Below are 23,087 nucleotides of genomic sequence, written 5' to 3'. Positions count from 1 at the left end.
CATAAGGTGACATTAATCAATTATGAATGTATTGCACATAAAATCCTTTGAATTCATAAATCAAGCACTCCAAGCAAAAAAGTTGAGAGATCCCTGGTTGAGAGGTTTCAGATTAGATATCGTAGTTTTTCTGATAAAACCTGAATTCTCTACTTGCGGATAAGCCTTATCAGTGACGTTTATTTGTACAGTATTTACTACTCTTAAGTTTGCATGATATTATTTGCTGAGAGGTCTGGCTACATATTATTTAAATGCAGGAAGAAATTAGATAAAACAAGAAATTAAGGAACAACTGGATAATACCCACGGCAGAGCAATGTCGATAGTCGACGTTACTCGCTGGCCACTAGTCACCGGGCCGTACCGAGCCATGTTAAACAAAGACAATTGAAATTGTGGTAGTAAAATTCGCGACTATATTCTTAAATAAATCACTCTGTTAGTCAAGTGCAAGATTTATGCAGTACAACGACAATATTTTGAATGCACTAATAGAAAATGCTTATGTAGTAAGATCTTAAAGTAGGCTATGACAACAAAATAAAAAGGAAAAAGGTGTGGTTCACGGAATATCATTTAAATAACGGAAAGTAAATTTCCGGTTAATGTGTCACCAAAGCATTAAGTACATAATTATGACCGCGTTGCGGTTTTATTTGTGGCCTAGACAAAATACCTGCCTTTTACGGGGGAAAAAAAAAAAAAAAAAAAAAACTTTTAGGGGCCATGAAATTATTCACCACTTTAATTATATTACCACCCATCAATATTACGAAACAAAAACTGTAATGAAGGCCATGACCGACTAGAAACATCGATACCGAAGAGATAAATCCATTTGGCCGTGATGAAATAAAAGAAAATGCGAGAGAGATTTTAGTTCGAGATAAAATGGATACACAATTTTGATGACCATACTTTAGTAACTGGAGATCGCTTGTAAGATCTGTCTTACTCTTATGTGTAGAAATGTTGTCCGAGCAAATCGGTGGTCCAGGGAAAAATCATTGCAATAGATGAGAGTAACAGTGGTGCTATCTCTTAGTATTCTTCAGAACGAAGGAGGTAGAGAGAAATAGAAACAAATTTCTCCTTCTAACGATACCACAGACCAAAATCATGTTCTTATGTTGGCAACATTGTGTATGTAGTTAAATTTGGCGGTAAACGTAACAGCACGGTTCAAAGCTGCAGTGGTAATTCTCCAATATAGCGGAAATTAACAAAGGATGTTTATTTCAGAGTGATGCTGGACTTACTGGACAAAAGATAATTATGGATATTTATGGAGGAGGTGTTTTCTCTGCAAAGGACTTCACCTTCCCATAACATCCCCTCCCAAAATTAACGCTAATTATATTTCACAAATTAAAACTGCTACCTAATACAACTTTAACACAAATTATCCATCTGCAATACAGAGAAAAATAAACTCTAATTTTATACAATATGAAAACAAAATAAATTACATGCATACATCAAAAGAAAATGTATAAAAAAAGAGCGGGTGAAAAAATAAAAACATGCAAGTAATATTTTCAGTTTGTGAAATCACTAAAATATTTAAAAACAATTCTAAACTTTCAAAAAGGAATGAGAAGCAAGCATGAATGGTATTTACAAATGCAGCTGTTAAAAGATCGCAGATGCACCACAACCTAAAAGAAAAACATCAGGCTTATACGACAGTAAATGAATGGACAATTAATTCACCTGGTCACCAGCACCAACATCATCATCATTACGGTTGAGATGTACACCTGCAGCAATATTAGGAGACTGCTGGTCAAGAGCCAATAATACGTTGCAGATCTTGTAATCAAAACCTGAGAGAGAAGAACAGACGTGCACAACATGTACTTACACACTAACAATATCATGAACACAGAGTATATCGATTTTCAGATTACAAGATAAACAAAGGCTCATTAGTTCAGTAACAGGTAAACCCACTGCCTAATTTACACCTAATTTCATTTTTATGTATAAAAGTCTGAAGTTACTTAACTATGAGTCTAAAATTTGTGGGGATATTTGCGGACAAAAATTTCAAGTCATATAATTAAATAAAATTCAAAATAAAACATCAGGAATCATTTATAACTAAATAAACACTTTCCAATCCTAAATTTATCTTCAAATTAAGTGTGAAAAACATCAACAGTAACTATAACTAGAGAGCCTGGGATTTCATGAACAGATTTTAGCGTGAATTTTTTTAACGCACAAAAGTTGCTCCGTTGATCTACAGAGTGGCACACGAAATGTTGAACCATTTGATTTTGTGGCTATACTATTAAAGAGATACATTTCAAACTCCGCTCATAAATGCAGTGGTCCCTGGAGAGTCCACAAGGGCTCAGCACAAATCAGTTGATTAAGATGGGGGACAGAGGACGGCTTACTCAACAGAGAGCGAAGTTAGTGCTTTTATATTCAGAAACAAAGAGTGTGATTATTACACAGAGACATTTCAACATAAGGTGTCCTCCAGCTAAAAACACTATCTACAGATTGTCGCAGCAATTCGAAAATAACTGAACAATGTCCGAACAAATGCGGCGACGTCTCTCTCGGAACAGCACATGACCAGGTTGCGAAACGAATTCCTTCCTGCACTTTATGCCACTCGATTTCCAATGCACACGCAGTGGTTTATGCAGGATGTAGTCCAACCACACACAATTGTTCTCCAATTTTTGCATCAAATGTTTGGTGAAATAGTGTTGTCCCACTGCTTTCCTCAGCATCATCAATATGGTCAAATTTGGTCACCTTGCACCACCAGCATCAATCCCTGCGATTATTTTCTTTGGGGATCTTAAAAGAACACGTCTTCTATCAGCATCTTCAAGATCTGGTGGAACTCGGATCCCATATTGTGGAAACGTGCAACACAATCGATGAAGATATGTCGGCGAGTATTACAGAATAGTGAATGTTCTTGTCGAAGAGCTAGTGCGGCAAAACAGTGACCACATTGAACAAGTTCTTCATTAACATCAATTCTCGTCCTCCGTTGTGGCTGAGGGGTTGGGGAGTCTAACTCCGAACCAGCAGTCCCGGTTCGATTCCCGGACAGGACAAGTTGTCTGGGTGAGGTTTTTTCGGTGGTTTTCCCCCCTCACTCCTATGGATGAATATCAGGTAACTTTATCAGGCGATTGGAACCCCACTCATCTTCACCACTTCCTTTCCTCTCCCTCATCATCCCGTTTCTAGTTTTTCAGATCACTCCACTGGCGGCCTCTCGAAGCTGCTGACTCTCTCGACCAGCCTCTGTGGAATGTAGTTCAGTGATATTGGATGGTTTCTGCAATGGTACCTGAGGCAGACCTACTCGGGGGAGGAGTTTTGCCTCTGACCAACAGAGGGGCCTTGGGGGAATTTGCCGAAGCAGGAATGGTATATGGATTCTGTCGGTTGTAGGGACCGATCGTTAAGGGAATCATGTGGTTAGAGCAGTGCGCGTAGGGGATCTGTGGCTTGCAACTCATTCCATATCGAGGGTTAACGCAATATATCTCAATAGGTCGCAGTGCTGGGCCGTCGATGCCCCCCCTCATTTAAATTCCATTCCAACATCAATTCTCCACAAGTCTGTGATTCTAAGTCTATGTAGTTCGTTATGTTATGTGTCATAGTATTCAAATAAATTGAAATATAAATGGTTCAACATTTTGTGCGCCACCATATATGTAGTAAGGTCACTGTAGATGTATTTCCACCAAATAACGTAGTGAACCTTTCACAAAGACAAATTTCTTATACATCCTATATAAACTGACTCATTTTCTGGAATTCTATGTATAAGCAATTACACTGCCGATTGACTATGAAGTTAAATGCTGATTTAAATAAAAAGAAATATTAATACTGGCTACGAACACTGATAAAAACTCTCAACACATAAAAATTAAATTTCATGACCATGTAAAATAAAGGTTTCATTTTATTTACAAAAATGGATATATTTTCATTAATGTTAAACACACTTCCTCATTATATGTATTATAGAGACATTAAACTAACATATTTAGTTAAGATTTGTCAAATTATCCATGGTGCCATTTGAAATTATAAAATTTCTACTGCAAGGGTTTTCTATCTGCTCTAACTCCCAATTCAGAGGTGAAATTATTAACCAAGAAAGTCACTTCTTCGGAATTTCACATTTGGTATCTATCATTGCAGCTATCTGGATTTGTGAAGGCCTAATGCAGGAAATTATTAAACGCAATTCCTAAGAACTGAGAAATTAAAATCTTTTAAACAGAATGAGACGCTTTAAATGTACCAAACCATGTTTGAAGCAAACATTGTTACGACATAATAGTCTACATGGTTTCCATTTGTCATTAATTGCTGTATAGAAGATCAGAAACATTACAACACAATTTTGACGTTAAAAACTACGAACAAAATGTTTTCAGTTCTTTAGAAGAAAAAGAATATACACAAACGAAATGACGAGAGCCAATAACTCCTGTTATCCAAGACATACTCGAAACGTGGTGAAGTATTTTAGGTGAAAAACTCTTAAATAATAATTTTTGCATCATTAAGTACATTGCTTTTATTTATAGGTACTTCATGTAATGAGACAGTTCAACTATAATCCAAATCCACGTCTCCTCTGCCTCTAGTCTTGACACCATTAACAAGGGCAACAGAAATAATGTTCTATTTTGATATAGCGTCCTCTTTAACACGTTCATTCTTAGCTTTATTATTTTCAGACACTGCTGTTGTCTGCGAGACAAGTTTCGAAGTACAACACTTCAGTACCAATCAACTTCGATTTCCAGGAATGTGTTACATTATTTTATATAAACATGAGCATAATATTCAACGCAACTTTATGATACTTGGGCAAAGACGCACGGATATTCCATCCACAACTATGTCCGTGCATAATCAAAAACAGAAGCTTATCACAGTAATGGAAAGCAGGTCACAATTAGACGCGTGAATACTTCTCTTTCACATAATTATGTCCGTGCATAATAAAAAATAAAACTCTTCTAACGTCACAACAATGGAAAGTATCTGATAAATTCTCTGTTTCTGTTGCAAGTTTATATGATAGCATGTAACAAGGAAAACAAAATTCCAGAAGTATTTTTAATGATGATGAAATAAAACTTGTGGTTTCTTAGATGAATACCAGGATATACAGTACAAGCACAGATAATTCTATTTTTAATCGGAAATCTATTAAGGCAAACTTGTACTATACAAAATATATTACTATATATATTTTTATTCTGAGTACCGTAACTTTATTTCAGGGTTTACAGGGTAATTGTATCCTTAAGAATTTTATGACTACGTGGTGAAATTCTGTCTTTCCGATGTCTCGAAACTATTTGCAAATTCAATCAGAGTAACATTGCCCAAGATCTGAAAGCTTCAAACATTGGAACTATTTCTTTTAGGATCACAATACTTTCTCTTTATCTGGTGTAAGTGATAGAATTGATCAAATATGAGAAACTTTCTTGTACCTGTCTCAAACTACCTTCACTTAATTTGAATTGAAAACTTTTTACTTCAAAACAAATGCAGTGTATTAAAAGAATGCTCTATTTATAACTTCTTTACATTATTTGGGCCTACTTTTCTCCATAGCAAGTTCGAAGAACATTTTATCTAATGAAGTGGACAGTTTCGAATCAATATCTACCAAATTAACTTCCTCTACTTATTACTGATAAGAAAATCTAACGGCACGAATTTGTCTGGTAGCTTCAAATTTCCGTGTGCAATACCCGAATTCCCATCCCACCACAAAGTACTCATTCACCCTCTCCAAATACCTTACCTACACTAGCATTCAGAACAGCAATCCAAGATGAAAGAATGTAAGTTAATATTAGAATCTAAACCATTCCACTTCATACTGAACTAAGAATGATTTAGATGGGCTATTCAGGAAACAATGTATACAAAATAAAACGGAGAACAAAGTGTCTCTTCAATTAGTCATCTCATGAAAAATTTTCACGACTCTCACAGCAACCATGTTGATTTTACCACTAAAAATATATTCCACTGCTGTCTCCACATGCTGATTAAGTCCGCTGAACTGAGATTTTTCCCTACACACTTTACAAATCTTGCCACCGCTTACGAGAAAATTTTTTTTCCTGTACCTTTACTTTCTTTAGTTTAGTTAGTATCATTACAGCTTTGAAGTCGAGAGGGGAAGCAAGAGTCTCGTCTGGGCTAATGATATGCCTTTCAAAGAGAAGACTCTGCTTTCAGTGGTAGTCACTCAACAGAATATAAATGCTGAAAATTTCGGTGTATAGCTATCAAGGCGAAGAAAGAAAGAAAAATCAGCGGAATCTCCCATCGTCTTTTTGCCAGTGTCTTTTAATCGGAGTGTACGTGGCATCAGCGTTGCCAACCTTCGAACACAGAATCATGAAAATATGATCTAAAAATTATCGGATTTTCCAAAAATCATCGCAAACATACAATATTAATAATATCATACTATCAAAACTTCACACAATAATAAACGTTTAATCACTTATCACAAAGAAAAAGTATCAACAGCAGCTACGAACAGACTATTGTGATTAATTAGGAAACTAAGACGCAAGCTTACTACTGACTAGAGAAGTACCCGGACTCTCCTCTGAATATCTTTACGGGAAGAGCAACATATTTCAAACGTTTATTCAGAGAGTACCAAAATAATGGAATAAATTCAAACGTTTTCCATTAAGACGATAATTTCTTCATACGCAAAACGAAGTAGAATGAATTCTGAATAATGATACAATTAAGGAAAATTGTCGCAATATCCTGTAAGAGTTATGGCTGGCAATGCTGCACGGGATTACCACCAATCTTGAAGTTGTTGAGATGCTAAAATGTCCCGATCAGCGTTGTCAGACGAGTGGAAATTTTCAGGGGCAGAGGGAAGTTCCATAAAGAGGATTAGGGGAAAACTTAGCAAAGAGCGCCATTTTAAAAGTATAATTCACAAAATTTCAAGTCAGTCCCTAATTAATTACTCATTAAAGACTAATTTTAAAAGTAGTTTTACAGTTCGATTACTTTAGCGTGGTTCTGCACTAAAACTAGGTTTTCGTTCCAATTTGGTTCTGCATCTAGCGATTCAGCATTACGAGCGGCACGAGGAAATTTTCTCCCTTTATTGTAAACACAAATGATTTGAAGTTTACAAAGGATTCCTGAAATAATTGCAAGGTAGGTAAGTTTTCTTAGTTTTGTTGGAAAATTCTTAGTGTCGCGTCTGACAACATTGGTCCCGACAGTATCACACATCTCTCATATCTGCCCGCCAGACTCTGCAGCAATCCCCCCCCCATCTCGACCACAACACTAAATATGACGCAATAGTAAATTATGCGTACCTCGTGACGCGATTATGCAATGAGAAGATGTCGTAGCGTTGATGTGTGGTTAAATTATTCCTCTAGTTATCAGCTGACATCAGTGTTGCCATATGTAGCGATAAGTCGCTAAGTCTAGGGAATTTTAAACCAGTCTCGGCAACAAATTTTGTAAAATGCAATTAGCGACTTTTCTACCGATATTTAGATTTTTCACTTTTTTTCTTTCCTTCAAGTTTAAAAAAATTCAACTTGAATTCAAGTCACTTGAAAAGTGTGAACTATGTTTCAAGTTGACTTGAACTCAATTAACGGCTTGAATTCAAGTTTCAAGTGAAGTTGGATCCCTTTCTACTTTTTACTTGACTTGAAAGGACACTTGAAAAGTGTGAACGTCACTTGATAACTTGAATTCAAGGAGAAAAGCGCGGGAATTCAAATTAACAACTGTTTTATGAGCATTAAATTAACAGCTAATTGTTTTTCTGTTCTACCGGGAATGTAAAAATAACAGGAAACAGTAGTAAGTGAAATAATGACCAAGTATTTGAGTTTCTGAAGTTGTATAAAATTCAGGAAGGCCTGCGGATTATACCCATAGAAACTGCAAAGTTTCGTAATAAAAATGCAAAGGAAGCCGCCAAGGAAGAAGAGTTCATTGTAGAACTGAACAGCAGAGATTTTAACGTGGACACACAAAATAGCCTATGAAAGGCAATAATAAAAACCATTAAACTGTAGACAGAAAAGAAGTGAGGAAGATAAGAAAGATTAAGAAAAGAAGAGCGTTGCTTGAAGGGATGAAGTTTATCGCCGAAACTGGCATGGTTCAGTGTGGTTGATAGATTTTTTTTTTTTTTTGGGAACTCTAACAGCTTCAAGATAATCATTTTCAATTATGGTAAATCAGACTCGCTTATGTTTCATTACATTTGCGATAAGAATTATCAAATCTGAATGAAGATTTAACTTATTCTATTTGTAATGGTCAATGGTCGTGTATTTCTCTAACTAAGCTAATCCCTAACCCATACTGAACAACGCGTCTTTCATTTCTTCAATATATTTATCATTTCCCTGGCACGGAGGTTTGGTACTACAGAAATCCCTAATTGCACAACATCCACCGACGCCATTTTATCCTACTTGAAAACAAAATAACTTGAATATGTCAGAACTGAGACTTGAGGTCTCTCTCTCTCTCTCCCTCGCTCTCTCTATCTATCATTGCTACTGAGGGCGGTGGGAACGTTGACACGTGACGAATCACGAGCTGCAGCTGGTGTAATCTTCGTTCTTCCCCGCAAGGCGGAGATTTTCCCACTTAGAACCGACACGTGGCAGAGGAGTTTTGGAATTCTGTGCCGACAGTTCGTTGTAGTGAAGCATATATGTTCAGCAGTGAGATTGTAGTTTTGTAGTTTTCTGGTTTTAATATCTTTTAATATAAATATTAAAAAAGTGTTAGTGCAAGTGTATTGAAACATTTCAATATGGAAAAGCCCAAGAACCAACAACACTACCGTAAAGAGTGGGAGCAGCAATATACGGCCCGTAGATTCAGATAACACAAAAGTATACTGTTTATTGCAAAGGTGAACTGTATGCCAAACTCAATGATCTTAAAAAACATTCCGAGACAAAAAAAAGCACCAAGTTAGAGCCGTCCCTTTTTGTTCGCCAAATAAAGTAAAATATAATTTTCAAAAGTAAGCTCGCGCACCGCAGCGGTTTTGCAATGAAGGTCCTTTCACTTCCATGCAGGTGGAAAGACTTTTTAGCCAGCTTAGCACTGTAAAATCTAAATTAAGAAATGAGATTAATACGGAAACTGTGACATCTATAGTATACATTAGGAATTCTCTTAAACGCTTACGTGAAAATTGCCACACAATTTGCCAGAAAGTGTAGCGGCAATGATTGTATCAAGTGCAGTGTATTCACAATCAGCTGTTCCCACACCTTCCACCTCTACATCACAGCCGTTAACAACACAACCAGACAACACAAAAGAAGATGACGACGAGGAAAGATGTTTTTCCTTGCATAGGTATGTTTTTCTTATTTTTATTTACTGATATTTATTAATTTTTAGCGACATTTATGGGGATTTTTTAATAAACTTTGGGGAGATTTAGCTACTTTTTTATGAAAAGTTGGCGACAATGTAGGGCGATGTGTTGGCAACAATGGTCGACATTGAAAACGTCAGTTGAAGGCTTGATACTGTGAGCTAAACGTGCAGAACGGAAAGCATTACTTGATTTGTTATATCTATGTACTCTTGTTAATTCAAACGCACTATAATGTATATACAATACCCATAAAATGTCAGTGAATTTAGACAAATGTGAATGATGAAAACGGCAGTAGAGACTATGACAGAAAGACTGAAAAATACAGTTATAAAAAATCAAACCGAATATGTAAGAACGCCCGAGAGAAGCTGAAGTAGAATACATTTACCATTCTGCCATATGTATCAATGATTATATTATGTCTACAGAATGTGGCAAACTGGCAAGTCATTCTAGATCATCTGTTAAACGAGAAACCTATTCGAACATTCTCTTTCCTAAGCAGAGAAAGAAACCGATTCTATTAACAGTCTTCTTATTAAAGTTTAAGAGAAGTCCAATGACGAGTTAACACTTGTTAACGGTAAAAAGGGAAGAATTTATCAATATCCGAGGTAGGAGCCTATTATCGGGCGGAGGAACGGCTAGGCACTAGTGCGAGGCGTGGTAGTGCACACATGAAGAATGACACTGCAGTTTTTAAACAAGTCGCGAGTAATATGTTGGTATAGGTATCCTACAAGCAACTCAGCTCAGACTCCTCGCGCCGCGCATGCTATACCCCTCTTACCCCCCCCCCCTGCAGTAGGCGCGTTCTTTAACAAGCGGCTACTGGTATAGCTATAACGGCTACGGTTGCGGACATGTGCACTCAAAGAGCAGCTGTAACAATAACAAATTAAGTGAATATAACTTTACAAGATGTCAACATCGTCTCTTTCTAAGTCACAATCGATATCTATCTTCACTGGAACTGAAGGGTTGATAGGAAAAACAACCCATGTAAAAAAAAAAAACACTTTTTTCAGGGGAGCGAAGAAACATTATATCTCGTTATGTAAAAGGATAAGAAACTTAAAGTTTAGGTATAAATACCCCAATGCTTTATCAATATATTGCTTGTATTTTAAGCATACACAGACGCCACATGATTTTAGCTTTCCATTAGTACCAATATCTCATTTTCGGCTAAAACTGACATGGGTTTTTTTTTTCCTATCAACCCTTCAACTGTCCTCATATTTAAATTAAATTAAATTAATATTTAATATAAAATGCTATGTGACTCCCTGGACTCTGTAGCAATAACACGTGTTCAGTTCAGCACAAGAAGAAAATGCGTGCGCATGCGCATAGTGTCGGTGGTGTGATTGGGGAGGGGGAGCATACGTGAGACAGTCACGCCCGCTGGTGAATTAACTACTTTTGTATTTATACTCCCCGCATTTTTAATCTCCCCCATTTGTGTACAAGTAATGAATTCATATGTCACATTCGTTTTTCCTTTAAGTTGTTTTGAACACACAATTTCAGCCACTCCTACTGAATGACATCGTATAAGTTACCAGATTTCTCGAATGTCAGGAGTACAAACATTTCATGCAAAGTATAAAAAAGAAAAAAGATTAAATTGCAAATACTCGAGCAGCATGCCTTTTTTTAATTCAAGAACAGCCCTGTTAAGAATTTTATGGTGAATATCTCCACATTTAGCAGCGAAGCTTAAACAGTTTTGACGATTTATAGAGGAGGTAAATTGAAGCTTTCGTAATTTTATACTGAAAAGCTCTAAATGTCTATTTTCATGTGTATTTCAATGTGCACACGTGTTCTGCAGTTAAGTGTATAGCCTAGTTGATGGGTGACAATCTATAGCCAGCCAGTGGCATACTTCACGAGTATTAATAGGTGACATGGTTCAATTTCAGTCTTCAGAGGTGGTACTCAGCTTTCTACTTAGAACATTTGTGTACTTGCGAACATACCTAGATATAATTATAATTTTTTCTTTATAAAATAAATATTTATATTAAACTTTCGCATCAATTCTCCTCTGCATCCCAATTTTCATCCTTTTATACACTTATTTCGGAACAAAAAGTACTGCTTGTAGGATATTTCACTGCTGCATATTAGTAATTTGTATCATACAATTATAAATTGAAGATGGTTCCAATTTTAAAACAGAGGTAGTTAAGACTTGACTTAATATTCAATCCAGTAAGGTCTGCTGAGGAACTACATCTGTTCAGTCATCACACATAGGGAGAGCAATTTTCTCAGTTATTTGTAACACAGAAAGACGAATTTAAATGCTGATGACATACTAAACAGTGTTCCAATGTTTACTTGCTGAACTTGCAAAATGTTATTACAGACTGTCTGCAGTAAATACATGCATACCCTTCGGACACACTCAGCCAAACCACTGTTTCACATCACATTAATAAAATTATCTTTTATCATACAAATTACGTCAGAAAACATCCTTTGGCAAATGAGCTGACTAAATAGTAAGGTAACAACAAATTACTTCATAATTTTTGTAGCACAAACATTTACTCCTTCATACATCCTGAAAGAAATGACAAACTGTACGGAGTCCATTCATCTGAAAATCAATTCAACAAATATTGATTTAGGAATGTACATAACTGTAACACATTAAACAAATTAAAGAATATAAATAGTTCGAAACTACCTGCCCATCAGTTTAAAGCATCTTCTTCGTAGTGTGCAGATGATGACAGCTGTTAAGAACTAAAATCTGATATTCCTATATACTTGGCGTTTTTTTTATATAAAACCGAAGAACACAACCTGCAATTTCCCCACCATGCAGACCAATCTTACCATACAAGCATCAAGGACAATAGAATTTAACACTCCCATGCACCACATTTATACATAATTCATTTACTAACAGTTCTTCTGACTTCCATTTAACCATAACAATCCAACAAGCACATAGAATGTTTACTTTCGACTTCTCCAAGCAATGTCAGATCAAAATTTCACAATTGAAGTTGTTTTACAACACTTTGGCAAAGTGTGAACAGAATTTGAACAATTCAGTGAAGCCACATTCCCTGCAGTTAGAAGCATGTTAAGTCTCAACCCCATTTCTTGCATATCAACATTTATTCAACAATTCAGACAACCTGCAAATTTCGGAATACCTCCCAGACCCATTACAAGAAGACTGCAGTACCTGGTCCCCCGCACCAATATCCTTCTCTTCTTTGTTTTTGTGAACACCGCTGGCGATGTTGGGAGACTGCTCATCCATGGCCAACAGCAGATTGCAAGTGTGGTAATCGAAGCCTAAAGGTGGCAACACAAAGCTAGCCTTAACCTGGGTCAAGCGACCAAGCTACCAAGACAAATTCATGACCCAACTTCATGATACTTCATTTAGCTAGCTGGGCTGCAATGATTTAAATCAAGTCTTAGCTGTTTCAAATGTATGACGCTGACACTCTTATCTTCAGAACAATATCATAATTAGGGGAAGAAGAAAAGAGTACTGTATCTTAACTGAAATTCGATTTACTGTAATTGGTGTAACGAAATTTCCCGTTTGAACTACAGCTTGGATAATATATATATATACACAAAAACAAATTTTAAAATATGTATAAAAACTAAATAAACTTACTACAATGTAGGCTACTATAATACTTATAATACCACACAACATCTATACTTCGTTCCATAACGTCTGCTGGCAGAGAGAAGGATAATTACTATTGAACCAAAGGCAGACGTCTGATTCCACACTTATCTTGAAGTTGGGTGGTCTGAAGCATTCTAACCACGCACAACTTCAAGACAAGATGGAATGAGACCTCTGCCACTGGGTGAATAGCAATTTATACTTCTCTCCTCTACCGGCAATGTTTACGTCTCCTGATATACATTATGGAACAAAGTACAGTACTGGAGTAATTTTTCCTTTTAGCAGACAATTGCCAAAGGACAAAATGTTATTTTGTGAATAAACGTGACATTTAAAGAGGTAGGGGAAAAAAAGAAAAGAAACAAGCACTTCAAGCATTATCAAAATTAATATCTACACTTGCATATACAATAAAATGCATTTGAAATTTTCGGCCATGGCATAATATCTATCGAATATCACTTTCGGAAAAATTCCAAAATGTTTTACATACTATGTACTTCACTTAAAACCTCTAATATTAATTCATTATGCAGCTAAGGGTCACAGGAAACTTTAGCTACCTTCAATACATACTTATTATTTTGATAAATGTATGTAATTACTCTTTAGATTGTAATATTTTTCTAAACTATTACACCAAAATGGTGTAGCTACAACAATGTGTTACTAATTCTCGTCTGTATTAAATCTGACGCTTATCTACAGTAGGTATTTTGAAATTCAACATCTGGATTTTCTATTTCTCCAGATAAAACCTTTCTGGTATCTACCATTCCGATGATGGGGTACTCATTACTACCAATGATGTACTAATAATCTTAACTCACACCAGACTTACTATGTACAGAGTCCTCCATACATGATGTCACGGGATGTGCAGAAACATTGCCTTTTACAGTGCACCTGTTGTACACGCCAAAGTCCAAGGGTGTTTGTACAATGTTGCATGCATGCAGTTAACCTCAGTCTATCATGAGCTACTGATGGGATTACTCATTCGTGCGTAATGTATTATGCTTTTATAATTGTTTGTAACAATGAAGGGATTACTCATTCGTGTATAGTGTAGTGGAAGCTATTTTATCTTTTGTAATCATGTTTGAAAATGGTGTGTAGCATATTGCAATGAGTTTTGTAGTTTGTAGTTTTGCGAGTTATGCAAAAAGTGTAAGAAGATATCTAAAAGCAATTTCGAACATTCTGCAATTAACCGTCTATTTCAAATTCGAGTGTATTAAAACAGAAGTTCAATTAAAATGTATCTTGCAATACAGATAAGGTGCACTTGTATTTATTTCTAAATTGTTTATAATCATTTTCCCCCCTAACAGATTTTACAACTAAAAGTCACTACTGTAAATAACTACCATAAAATCTGCTACCAATTTTTCAGTAACTGTGCGAGGCGAATAATAGTATGTGCTTACAGTGTGAGGAAAGTGTTTATATATGGAGAGCCCTGTACATTCAAATGCAGAAGGACACCATTGGATGTTATATGGCAAAGAAGCCAACTGTGACAGAAAATTTAGATGGAGAAAATAAAAGCCATTGGGAACTTACTTGTAACATTGTTAGAATAAGTTACTAGTACTGAAAAATGAATTAAGATTTCTTCACCTAAAACTGACTAATTACTGATAAAATTGCATTAAAATCAAACTTTCTAGCATGAGCCATCTTGAGAGATTTCTGAAGTCCTGTTTCTTTTATAACAAGATTATTTTTCAAGTAACTACAACAGTTCAATGTCACTTTTTATGCTTTGCAATACCTTCAACTAGTGGTACAGTGGTGGACACATTTGCTCCACTTGAGAAAACATGCAGTGTATCTTTACATAGTAACCACCATTTCTGAAACATTCGACACATCTTTCGATAGTAAGTCTACATCATACTTCTTAAGATTTCTGGGTATACTGCTATCAGCTGAGTGTAATAATGAAAAGATATAATACAAATGTTAGCAGGAGCGTACGCAAGGGAGATGTGGGGGACCCCCTTAGAACATTTTGAAAAAAGAAAAATAAATAAATAAAATAAATGACATATTTAGATCAGAGTATTTTTTTTTATCCATAATAGTTTTTCCTTCTCTAATTTTTCAATGTCAGAGTAACAAAATCTACACCCACACAAGACATAGTCCTCCTACCCCTCTTTCAACATAATCCATGTGCTTTGGCACATTCGAATTATAACAATGCTCTCTCTATTTGAAACCTACCACCTGGTACCGATCTTGCAATAAAAATTATTAAGCTGACACAATATGAAAATTTAACTTGTTGTGAAACACTGAAAAGTTTGTTTTGACAGTTCTGCAGTGAAGATGTTAAATATTGTTCATTGTCAATTTAAACTAATTTTAAGGACAGTATTCACTAATTCACCTGTTCATTATTTTGAGTTCTGACTTTATTGTGAAACGTTGATTTGTTTATATTTTTAATATAAAGTTCACATTATCATTCTGGGTTCTTTATGTCAAAGCGATTGTAAAGCTCAATTTTACAATTCTTTTAGCAAAAGGTCGCATAATGATTCTCGAGAGGTTAGTGAAAATTTCACATTGGTAAATATTTCTTCGCAACTGCAGCATGACGATGTTGTTGTGAACATTATTCCCAGAACTAATTTCACATCCTCCGATGATGATTATAATATACAAGATTTAAAATACTGACAATGTAAATTGTAAACAATTTTAATAATTACTATAATGTACCGAAGTACATATGATATTTCCATGCAGATATTCTGCGTCATCATACGTCATCTTTGTATAATTTTAATAATGACACCGTCTTTGACAAAATTCTGTGCGTACGCCACTGCATATTAGGCACTATTTCCTGCCAGTTAGCCTACATGATGGCACACAACACGAACAGTTAACCGTTATGAAATGGAAAGGTAGTGTTTATGTATTAATACAAATCAACATTGTCTGCTTTTCTATCGAAAGCTATGCCTCATGTTTAGCAATCTGAGCAAGCTTAGATTACAAGTTTGTTGCAAAGCTTAAAAATAAAACTGTGTAAGACATGTTAAAGACACTAAACAACACCCTTTCTCCCTCTTCGGATTTTTAATTTAAACTATCAGTATCCTTGAAAGATATTACCCAAGCATAGAAACTGTTGCTAAGTATGTGAAATGTAAACTTAATTTTATGCTAGAAGTTGAGCCTCCTAACCAGATCATAAAAAAATTTCATCTACAATTATATTCATGGTGGTATTACAGGAGAATGGACTTAAAATAAAATACTAAAAGAAAGGAGTCATATTCAAATAGGCAAAATATCCACTCGGCAAATCAATAAAAATGTGAAATGGGAGTGCCCGAGAAAACCTACAAAGCACGAGCTTTGTTCACCACAAATTCCAGTGGACCCCCGCCAGGATTGGAACTTGGGTCACCAGCATGAAAAGCCAATGCTCTGGCCATTCTGCTCAAGGCGCACCTTTCTCATTATGTTAACTTTAAATTGCATATAAAGTAGAGCTTCTGTAGTAGTTGGAAACACGCGAATTCTCCTAGCATACGCACATTATACTACTAGAGTTGAGGATGTAATACAAATTTAAAAAAAATAATATAGCTACCCTAGGATGTGGAAATAGTGTCTTACTGAACAAGAATAAAATGAATAGGTAGCAAATCTTTGCTGAAAATGGATCTTACCTTTTGAAGAATCGTCATAGCCAATATGTTTCACAGTCTCACGTACAACTTTTTGGTAATCAACATTAGCCTTTGAGGTTATTTCTCCACATAGAAGAATCATTCCAGTCTTTGTAACAGTCTCTGAAACAATGAATTATGATACAGTCTTTACATAATCTCTACCTTTAACATAACCCTTACACAAAATATACCGCATCTTAAACAATCGTGCACATTCACGTCCTCATCACATTAACATAACTAACACACATCCTGCACTAGATTATGTAAAGAAATTAGAGAAGAAATCTTCTGTAAATACCATATTAGTGAATGTTATATGCATGTTCTTGATGTAATCTGCACATTAAATTCGTACGTATTGAAAAATTTAGTTTGGATGAGGAATGCGAAATTTATTGCATAATCATCAAAATATCCACACACAAAAGGCCGGTTTTTAACTTTGTGAAAAATTGAGCATTTATTGAAACTATCATAGTTGACAAAGAGAGAAAATGTGGAAATTAGCTCTCATTAGAATTTCAATGTATGTCGAGCAATATTTCGATTAATTTCGCGAATATGAAAGCAGATGCGATCCTTGTTTAATGCAACCCCTTTCTTCTATATAGGCTTAGTTAACATAATTATGCACATTATAGCCTATCTCCACACTGAAGTGAAAGATCAATGGCCCTCGATTCAACCAGGATGCAACTTTTGTCAGGACGTTTAATTTTTTCAATCCGATTATATACTCCTTTAAATGCTATAAATTGTTTCGACATCACATTGCAATTGTTGCAAAACAAGAAATCAATATTATCTATGCATAGTTGTTTAAGTGTTAACCCAACATTCCTATCAATACAAATTGGAATTTGTGTAAACAATTCAAAATAGGCCCTACAATAAGAAATGTCGCCATGTGAATCGGTGGCTTGAGTGCTAGACTCATAACCCTGTGGACCCGGATTCGATCCCTGGTGTGCCCTCAATTTATAACTTTTGATAAGAAAGTCTGTGGTCCAGGTAACACAGGGATTTCTGCCAGGAGCATCTGTTCCCTTGTGGCATTCCGATAAATCTCCATCATCTCTCATCACGGTGTATTGCAGACCAATCTCCTATTGCACACCTTGGGAAACGACTATCAGTGAATTGGTGTATACAACTGGCTTCATGTGGGTCAATGACGAACAGTTAAGTGCCCGCCATTAGAAGAAAAAAATTAAAAATCATTCTTGCAAAAAGTTTTTATTCCAGAATAGTGTTCCCAATTAATGGCGTCATGATGACCCCAGCAAAGCGGAGGGGGGGGGGAGACGTCGTTATTAAACGAAGTCCTAAATTTTCAGTAGGACACTCTCTAATAAAACATTCAATTCTCAGTGGACTTTTTCAACTGACCTAATTCTTCCAACTGCATTATGGTCCTATAGCAAATTAACGCTTGTAACAAAACTGCTGACATCTTTGCTGATACTAGTACCGATTGTATGTGAAAGTGAGAGCCACAATCATCCACTACTCTGTCGTTTTCATGACTTGTAATAGGGATAACTTTTAACTTTACTTCAAGTTGTTATTAATTTTAAATTTCCAATTTTCTTATATCATCAAACTGCTATTACATGCATAACATAAGACTTTGGTCTATCTACTTGTTAAGTCATAAGGAGGCCCAAGGATGACTTGGGGGAGGGGGGGATCGAAGAGAATTTTCCTATACACCACTATTCAAGGCCGACACACTGTTCCTAATAAATTGACACAAAGGATGGGGTAATCTAGCATCATAAAATAATAATAATAATTCTTGAAAATATATAGATGTATGCAAATTGAGATTCTGATTAAAGCAGAGATTGTGCTTTATAATGCCTCTATTTTCAATCACTTTATGGCTAAGTCTTGCTACAGACATGAGCAATAAATTTTAGTTTTTGTTTACTTTACAAGGTGAATCCCCAAAATTATTTTCTTACAAATCTGTCAGAGTAATGTTTCCCTCATATCATAAATTCCAATCCTTCTGAAATTCACTAGAAACGAAGCTGTGTCAGAGATACTAATTCTTTGTTTAAACTACAGATAGCTTAACATAGTTGCCATATACGGGAAAATTTTGAACAAATAAGACTGTTGACTAACTTTTGAGATGGCCAACCGCTTTCTCCTCTGGGCTAATAAAATAAAGACATTTAGGGTGCTATGCATAGACATTTCTCTAGCCCGTGCTACGAGCATGCTAAACTAGCCCCGGCTATAGACTGATTACTTGTACAGGATTCATATCATATCGCTAACACTGGTTTATGAATACCATCAGATCATCCACAAGCATGCGCTAAGGATATCTATGAATATGGCCCTTAGAGACATACGGTACAATCCAACTGAAGGAGAACAAAGAACAAAATATAAATATCTAAAAATGTTCAATGTTTTAGAAATTAAAAAAAACTGCAAAATTATGACTCCTTTTAGAGATAAAACTCCGGCAATCCCGTCCATCATCATCATCATCATTATTATTATCGACGTAACTGTAAATTAAGTACTTCAAGGTATATGGCGTAGGAATAATGTGCAGAATGTGTAGATACTTCAGGTAGGCTTAGCATATCCTAATAAAATGTCCTGCACTTGTCAATGTGTAGACTAACCTTTCCACTACTAACAAGTATAAAAACTTGAATGCATTTGTTTACTGTGTATTGTTAATATTGTATATACCACTGCCACTGGGTGCTTGCCCACTTGCAGTGTAAATAAATACATGCGTACATGCATTTCATGTACCCGTATGTCACAACAATGTTTAAGGAGCAATATAATTTCATATTCCTTACAAAACAACTAATACATGAAACTAGCTTGCAGGTGTTGTTACCTTAGTCCAGCTGCATTTCCAGACATGCAATTTCACATTTATTGTCACTAATATAATATAATATAATGTCAAGGAATAGTTTTATTGGCCCAAACCAGTATGACTCAACATGATACTGTCTAGTATATCGCAAGTCGGTTACTTCCAAGAAGTGTGCATGGTTATGTACTGCTTATATGCAACGTCACAAACATGAGTCATGTCTATGACGAACAGCAAGATGCAATTAGGAAGTAATTTTTTTTTTACTTTGTTATTTAACGATGCTGTATGTTATTTAGCGTCGATGGGATTGGTGATAACGAGATGGTATTTGACTAGATAAAGTCGAGGATTCGTCATAGATTACCTGACATTCGCCTTAAGTTGAGGGAAACCTCGGAAAAAAAACTCAACCAGATAATCAGTCCAAGCAGGAATCGAACCCACACCCGAGCGCAACTCCAGATCGAAGTCACTTGTTCTTTACTGTAAAACAGTCCCTCTGCCACCAAGGTCTGTGTTTCATGGCAGTTTCGTGCATAATATGCGGAAGCTTCTCATTCAACACAGACTGAATAATCAATACTCTTAATGCAACGTAATGTTCTACACAACTCTTATCTTATAATTCTAATGTCACTCAAAATAGTTTGTTGGTACCAGCTTTGAAATAGGGAACAATATAAAAATTGCATAATAAACAAATGAAAAGGCTACATCCAAAACTGAATCATTTTCTGCTACACTGCAGCATAACTAATGTCAATTTTCCAAGAGTAGTTTCTTGTTAACCTGACTAAAAAATGTTGTCCCTGACCCTGAATGTTACATTCTTCAAAACATAACATAGTAATCATGTTATACGATACACCACATTTAAGTCCGTAAAATTATTAATAAAATAATTTCAATACCTAGCACGAAATGAAGATTTTGTATAAAAATCTATTCCTTTTTAAATTTCCGAAACAATATAAATCTAAATACACGCAAAAAGAATTCAAGACCAGTCACGTTTGATTACAAGCAAACCAATTTTGGGATTGAAGGGGAAGAAGCGCAAAAATTTCTCCCCTTCCGGAATTTTTCTCCAACTTCTGCATTCCTGTATTCACTGCCAACCTGGGAAAAGGAAATGCTCTTCTCTAAATATATAGCCTATATTTTTTAATATTATTAGTACCTCTCTGGCCTGAATAGCAATATATATCCCTGAAATTGCATTTCTGAAAACTTATTTTTATTTTCTCCTCTAGTGTGAATTTGCCATGGTGAACTTATTCTGAATGTCGTTTGTAAATATAACCTGGATTTCAACATTTAAAAAAGCAATATATATCCCTGAAATTGTATTTCTGAAAACTTATTTTTATTTTCTCCTCTAGTGTGAATTTGCCATGGTGAACTTATTCCGAAAGTCGTTTGTAAATATAACCTGGATTTCAACATTTAAAAAAATATAAAAATAATATATTAAAACATTTTAGACTGTCTTTGTTTTTAGAACCATACCACAATTATTATTATTATAATTATGCTTATTATGTTCCTAATACGATTTTGTAATTGATTTGTGAATTATCTAGTACCTATTAAGTTTTAAGGTACATTAGAAAGAGTTATCATGGTACCAGATATGTTGTTGTTTTCTAATGCCAGGAGTTTGACAATGAAGTCAACGAAAATAGACGTTAACAAGAATAATATATAATCTTGTAACTACGGTTCGGATAAAGTAGCTGTATCAGGATAGGCATCCTTGGTCCGTGCGTTTTGTTTACAAACATTAACTAGGGCTGTATTGTCCCTTCACTGATGTTTAGTCAGCGGGTGGGGAGCACTCTTCCAAACAGTTAACGTTTGTAAACAAAACGCAGGGACCAAGGATACCTATCCTGATACAGCTCCTTTATCCGAACCCTACTTATAATAAACTATAAAAAACGTATATATTTTAATATAAATGTTAAACAAAAAGGATATTAGTATGTCAAATAAGAAATTTCTCCAGTCTCCTTCTCCTCATTTTTGTCAATCAATTCAAACGCTGCTATCAAGGGTACATTTAATGTCACACCCAAATAGGCTGTCGAAAATTTAAACTGGGTAAATAGTGGACAACGAAAGTGCCATACAGAAATGTAGCTGCCAATCAAGCTATAAGATAAGTTTAATCAAAATTCTTCGTTCTGGTAAAACCTGCATAATCTTTCCACTTTTAGCGAGACCATATCAGATGCGTCATAACACTCATAACATTGACACTACAGTAAAAGCAGATTAGTAAACTTATAGGCCATAACACGTATGATATGGTTACATATGTGTCTACTAGTAGTCTAAAAGATGTTTCACTATGTATTGTCCTTGTTGCTATGATGTGTCTGTATTTCAGATTCGGTTGAGATAAGGAGAGTCTTCCATGTAAATAAATACCTGTAGGATTTTTTTTTAACACTGCTTGTACCAGGCTATCTTTGCTTAATTTACGCTGCATATATCAATCCAACCTTTTCACTGAAATAACCGATTGCCACTATAGTGATAATATTGTAACTTTGTGATATGCTGTCTTAGAGCGCTTGTAACCAATTACAGTTAAGTATCGATACAAACGAAGCATGATAAGAGGGTAGAAGAGAATGTTTATATTTGGTCTACAGACGCAGACAATTAGGAAAGGTGAAGATAACAAGCTCTGCCAACTCGTCTCTAAACATTCTAGCCGAAAGGCTAACTCGGCAGTAGAAAATACAGTATATTGTACCAAATGTATCTTAGGTCGAATGGTTTTCTCATTGCATGTGTGGGTAAAATGTAGTGGCTCCTGAAAAAAAATCGGGGTAGGCTATATTGGAGAGAGAGCGTGAATAAGTCTGTGATAGAATTCATGTTAAGATAAACTTAGCAGTGACAATCTATCTCTTTTCTTTCCAGATCCCGTACCCTGAAAATCCAGTGTTACCTTTGCTGTTATGGGACTCTTCTCAACAGCCATCTTGTATGAATTGATAGTAAACATGTCGGTTGCTATAGTGACTATCGTGTTCTATAGTTTGCTACCAGTTGCTTATATGACTGGTGCATATGCCTCGACATTGTGAATTTTCTCGCTTCACTCAATTTCACTTGCGAATTTTTTCAATCGAACCTGTTGACTGCTGATTGTTGCTCAATTGAGATTGCAGCCTGGTTCGTTCCAATCTTTTGACACCAATGCGAACGTTCTATCGCTTCGCAATCTCTGGTTACACTGCCTCACCTTTCTTCCTCTTGCATATCGCTAGATGATGTCACCTGCTTCAAATCAAGGCCATGTTGGATACATTCATCCTTCGTCCGTAGATCCCCGTTTAGTTCATTGGAATATATCATACAGTACATACGTGTTCTGCCCAT

General features: G+C 35.6%; 2 protein-coding genes across 5 annotated transcripts in view; one reads left to right on the top strand and one right to left on the bottom strand.

Annotated features, from left to right (window-relative positions):
* The window catches only part of Sam-S (S-adenosylmethionine Synthetase), a 93,947-nt gene that overhangs the window by 19,396 nt on the left and 51,464 nt on the right, over positions 1 to 23,087 (bottom strand). For 3 of the 4 annotated variants that reach the window (XM_069844267.1, XM_069844265.1, XM_069844266.1), the window contains exons 4-5: positions 16,826 to 16,948; positions 1,717 to 1,829 (exon numbers count right to left, since the gene is read on the bottom strand). In XM_069844267.1, the coding sequence (XP_069700368.1) occupies positions 1,717 to 1,829; positions 16,826 to 16,948 (236 nt within the window). Of the gene's footprint in view, positions 1 to 1,716; positions 1,830 to 12,662; positions 12,776 to 16,825; positions 16,949 to 23,087 lie in introns of all 4 variants that reach the window. The other variant, XM_069844264.1, reaches the window with a different exon arrangement.
* Positions 8,602 to 23,087, top strand: part of LOC138712442 (calcitonin gene-related peptide type 1 receptor-like) — a 241,196-nt gene continuing 226,710 nt past the window's right edge. Inside the window, exon 1 of the mRNA XM_069844263.1 lies at positions 8,602 to 9,423. The gene's annotated coding sequence lies outside the window, so the exon portion shown is untranslated. The remainder of the gene's footprint in view (positions 9,424 to 23,087) is intronic.

This window comes from Periplaneta americana, chromosome 13 (assembly GCF_040183065.1).
Source record: "Periplaneta americana isolate PAMFEO1 chromosome 13, P.americana_PAMFEO1_priV1, whole genome shotgun sequence".
Classification (NCBI taxonomy): Eukaryota; Metazoa; Arthropoda; class Insecta; order Blattodea; family Blattidae; genus Periplaneta; species Periplaneta americana.
This window is presented reverse-complemented; position numbering and strand designations above follow the sequence as displayed.